Here is a 5,017-nt window from a genome sequence, read left to right on the forward strand (position 1 = left end):
AACAAACAAGGAAGATAATGCAACATTTGGACATAATAGTCAATGAGAAACACTTTTCTTGTTCACATCCATATCACTCCCTGATTTAAAGTAGAGTTTCGAGAGTAAGTTATGAAAAACATATGATATCTTGTTATATTTTACCAAAAAAAAAATTTGTGATGTATTTGGTCTCAAGAATTTTAGATAACAATACATGTTATTTGTCATGTTTAGATCTTCAGATTTCCCTTTGAAACATCATATGCAAAAAATTCAACATTTCATAGCAATCTCCACCCTTTTCATATAACATCGAAGTTCCATCGAAAAGCCCTTCAACTACTGACAAGAAGAAGCAAACTTGAGCTAAAAATACAAAAAAATTGAAACTATTGGTTCTCCAAACATTTAAGGAGTGTTTTCATTCAATCAAAAAAACTAAGTGCTTCAAATCTGTATTGTTTGAGCTAATACCGTCATCATATCTACCGAAAAAAAAAAGAAAAAAGAAAAAAAGAAAAAAAGAAACCCACATTCACCTGCAATATTATCTTATAATCATTCAAACAATGCCCACAAAATTACAGACTCAAGATAATTATAAAGTGACCCATAAAAGGACGACAACATTATTCTCTTCAAAATCAGTATACAAACCCAGAACTCAACATCTAGAACCTAAACAGGCGCTTGCAAGCTCTAAACAACTTCCCTCTCTTCTTGATCTTTATGGGCTCCTCCTCATGGATCACCTCCCCATGGCCATGATCTCCATCCTCATCATGGATTCTCCAATACCCATCTCCAACGGAGGAGGACTTCCTCATTGAGAAAGCTCTCCTCGCAACACCCTGAAGTGTTGAGGCATTGCTGCTCCCCTTGAATCTTTGGGAGCTAGAGGAGCAGTTCCTGCTCAACACAACTCCGAACCTCTCCCCCTGTTTTTCTTGTTGTTCCTCTTCCTCTTCAAGGGGCTTTGGAGGAGGAGGAGGAGGAGGAGGGGGATATGGGTCTTCTTGAGATGGGGAGAAGTTGAGGTTTGAGAAGTCCATGGATTTTGATTTGTGAGATTTGTAGTTGGAGTTTACTCTCATCTTTGAGTACCCGTTCATTTTCTTGGAATGGAGAGAGAGAGAGAGAGAGAGAGACAGAGAGTGTGGAGATCTAGGCTCCTTTGTGGAAAATGAGGTAAGGTACAAACATGAGAGAGAGAGAGAGGACAGAGAACCCGGGGGGGGGGGGGGGGGGTCACGAATTCAATGCTAATGGCATTCATTGCACCTGAGACGTGAGTGAAGAGTATGGCCTCGGAGGGAGGGTAGAGGGCCCTCTATGTAAAATTTTACAAGCAGATAAGATGAAAATCATAAAGAAATGGTGATGTACTTATAGTTGAACATTGATGTCTATATCATTCTCAACTATCTGTAATGTCTATATCGATAGACATTCTAAATGGATATACAGCTATGTGTATTAAAAGAATAATTTTTCAAAACATACCGATTTAGCTTTTTATTTTTTAAAATCGACATTTTTTTATTTATCAAAATCGACCCGGTTTTGTGATTAGCAAGTTAATCACTATCCTAAATAGTCGGCGTTGCTAACCCCGACTATTTAGGATAGTGTTAAATCCTAATTAAAGGCCTTAAACCCTAAAAATTAATGTCTTAATTAGTCGGGGTTGGCAACCCCGACTATTTAGGATAGTGATTAACCTGCTAATCACAAAACCGGGTCGATTTTGATAAATAAATAAAAAAACTGTCGATTTTGAAAAATAAAAAACGAAATCGGCCTATTTTGAAAAATTGTTCGTATTAAAATTCATGTTCATATTTCTAAAGAAGACTCTTTATACTAATTTTTTCCAAAGAGATGGAAGATGCAGATTATGTTTGGTATGTTTGGTATTTAGTTGTTCTAGTATTTTGGGTGAATAATACATCATGTATGTATTCTAAAGCATTTACAACTATGAGTATCAAAATTCATGTTTATATTTCAATAGAAGACTCTTTATACTAATATTTTCTGAAGAGATGGAAGATGCACATTATGTTTAGTATGTTTGGTGTTTAGTTGTTCTGGTATTTTGGGTGAGTAATACATCAAGTTTTTGTCATTGTTGAATTAATAGATTTCCGGACTAATGTATTCATTGAGGGTAGATGTTTTTATTAATATATCATTAATGTAATAAATTGAATTGTCTATCGAGTCTTATGATATAACTCATTTACCTTATCTCCACTGATCGAAAAAAGCTACCAGAGGAGGTCAGTAGATGGGAAATTGATGAGCAGATGATGCGTTAGACTAGCAGAGAGTGTGGTTGATGAAGAAGAAAAGCTGTTAGACATGGGATAGACTAAGGACATGTGGGTAGATTTCCCTTTTATAACTTTTTATTTGGAGTTCGAATCTAGATCCAGCAAGGAAAATCTGGATCCATGACTCTTCATGATAATAGATAAATTTTGAATATTGTTTAGGGGGATGGTTATTTTGAGTTTTTTGATATCTCCTATGTCCAGTCAACAAAACTTAGATAATACAAGAGTTGTGAACTATCAGAACAAAGATGGACTTTTATAAATTTTATATGTTAATTTGCAAAATGCTTAATTGCACTCAAAATACCTCATAAATTCCCTATGTTGCATTCATATACCCTCACTTGTGAATGATCATAATTATTGTTGATGTCTTGAGACCCAGCAGTGAGATTAGTAAATAATCTCGAGTTAGTTATAGGGCTTGGGGTCGAAACGGACAATGTGGGTACCCTGATCTCCTTAGAGCAAGTGCAGCAAGCTCCCAGTTGGGAGTCCTAGTCAGCAAGCTCTCAAGAGCTCTCAAGCATTTTAGAATAAAAAATTAACAAATTAAGCCTTGGGAGTAGGGGTGCATTCGGTCCGGATACGGCTCGGATATGATGCTTACCATATCCATATCCGCTTACCCATCTCGGATACGGATACGGATACGGATATACCTCGGTAAGAAAAACTTATAACCATATCCGCTAAAATCGGATACGATTACGGATATACATGCGGATATATAAGCGGATATGCATGCGGATACAAAACAGATATGAGAAAACTAGATAGTATTGAGAAAAACATAGTTCATGTGATACAAAAAAGTTCGTTAATATGTCCATTATAACTAAATAGTTAAGATTAGACATCTTGATCATCAAAATTAAGCACAAATCCATAATCTAAGAATCGAAACTATCGTAAGAGTATGACTAATATGTATTCGGATATTTCGGATACGGATACGGATATTTCACTACAAAACCATATCCATAACCATATCCTATCGGTTATAGATTTGAGTAACCATATTCGTATCCTAACGGATACGGTTACAGATATTTTATCGGATACGGATACGGTTTAGCACCCCTACTTGGGAGGCACTCCTTCTTTTATAGAGCTCCAACAAGCTCCTAGTTAGGAGCTCCAACAATATCAAAAAACCCCTCTTCTATTTTAATATTTTACCCATTACTTTTAATTATATTTAAACCTCTTGTATTTTATTTCTAACCGTTGGATACGGCCTTCGAGGGAGCGCACACGGTCTTCGAGGCAACTCACGGTCTTCGAGGGAGCGCACACGGTCTTCGAGGTAACCCGCGGTCTTCGAGGTTGGACACGAAGTTCGAGGTATCGCAAACTTTGACCGTCAACCGACTGATTCCTATAAAATACAACGGCTTCTCTCCTCAACCCATCATCTCCCAAAATAAAATGTCTAGCTCATCTAGCTCTAGCAATGATGAAATGATGAAGACGCTCTTTCGTATGGGAGCTGTTGTCGTTGAGGAAGAAGAACAAGAGAAATGTTCAACTTCAGTTCAACACAAACGACGGAGGAAGAAGAACAAGAGAAATGTTCAACTTCAGTTCAACACAAACGACGTATCGTGCTCAATCGAAACCGACTGGAAGGTCACAATCGGTTGTTCCAAGATTATTTTGCTGACGCACCAACCTATCCTCTTTATTATTTTCGTCAAAGGTTCAGAATGGCGTGTTCGTTATTCCTTCGAATCACGACGCAGTCATCGAACATGACAAGTACTTCGTCCAAAAGAGGAATGGTGCTGGACAGTTAGGACTATCTAGTCTTCAAAAGATTACTGCAGCTATGCGGATGCTCGCGTATGGAGCATCCGCTGACTCTGTTGACGACTACGTTCGGATCGGTAAAAGTACGTCGCTTGAGAGCGTGAAGAGGTACGTTCGATCGATTATCAACATCTTTGGAGTGGAATACCTTCGTTCACCGACTAATGAAGACGTTGCATGCCTGCTCGAGGAAGGCTCACAACGAGGTTTTCCTGGTATGCTTGGGAGCATTGACTGCATGCACTGGACATGGAAGAACTATCCAACTGCCTGGCAAAGTATGCATACTGGACATTTTCATGAACCTACAATTATTTTAGAGGCCGTAGCTAGCAAAGATCTTTGGATATGGCATGTCTTCTTTGGACTGCCAGGGTCTCACAATGACCTTAATGTTCTACATCGTTCACCGGTTTTCGTACAACTTGCGAAGGGAAGAGCTTCACCATACAACTATACTATCAATGGCCACGAGTATAATATGGGATACTATCTCACCGACGGGATTTACCCAGAGTGGTCCACATTAGTGAAGACTATTCCAGCACCTCGAGGAAACAAGCATAAGTACTTTGCTTAACAACAAGAAAGCACAAGAAAAGATGTTGAGCGAGCTTTTGGCGTGTTGCAAGCTCGATTTGTGATTGTTCGTGGACCAGGACGTTTCTAGCAACCTTGTGTGCTAAAAGATATCATGACAGCTTGTATCATAATGCATAACATGATCGTTGAAGATGAACGTGATTGTCAATTGGACAACAACTTCGACTTTACTGATTCGGTATTAGTCCCTCTAACCCAGTTCATCCAAAATCATCATCGGATCAGGAACACGCAAACACACAAATCACTAAAAAATGATTTGATCGAGCATCTGTGGCAGC

General features: G+C 38.4%; 2 protein-coding genes across 2 annotated transcripts; one reads left to right on the plus strand and one right to left on the minus strand.

The window, feature by feature from the left end:
* Nucleotides 1-425: 425 nt before the first annotated feature.
* Nucleotides 426-1,206, minus strand: LOC109827177 (transcriptional-regulating factor 1-like). Its single transcript, XM_020394144.1, has one exon. It carries the CDS (start codon nt 1,092-1,094, stop codon nt 654-656), a length of 441 nt encoding a protein of 146 aa, XP_020249733.1. The 5' UTR covers nt 1,095-1,206; the 3' UTR covers nt 426-653.
* Nucleotides 1,207-4,152: 2,946 nt separating this feature from the next.
* On the plus strand, nt 4,153-4,713 carry LOC109827172. The gene has a single exon (XM_020394137.1). The coding sequence runs from the start codon at nt 4,153-4,155 to the stop codon at nt 4,711-4,713; it is 561 nt and encodes a 186-aa protein (XP_020249726.1).
* The last annotated feature ends 304 nt before the right edge of the window (nt 4,714-5,017 follow it).

The sequence above is a fragment of the Asparagus officinalis genome, unplaced genomic scaffold (genome assembly GCF_001876935.1).
Source record: "Asparagus officinalis unplaced genomic scaffold, Aspof.V1 AsparagusV1_Un74, whole genome shotgun sequence".
Lineage (NCBI taxonomy): Eukaryota > Viridiplantae > Streptophyta > Magnoliopsida > Asparagales > Asparagaceae > Asparagus > Asparagus officinalis.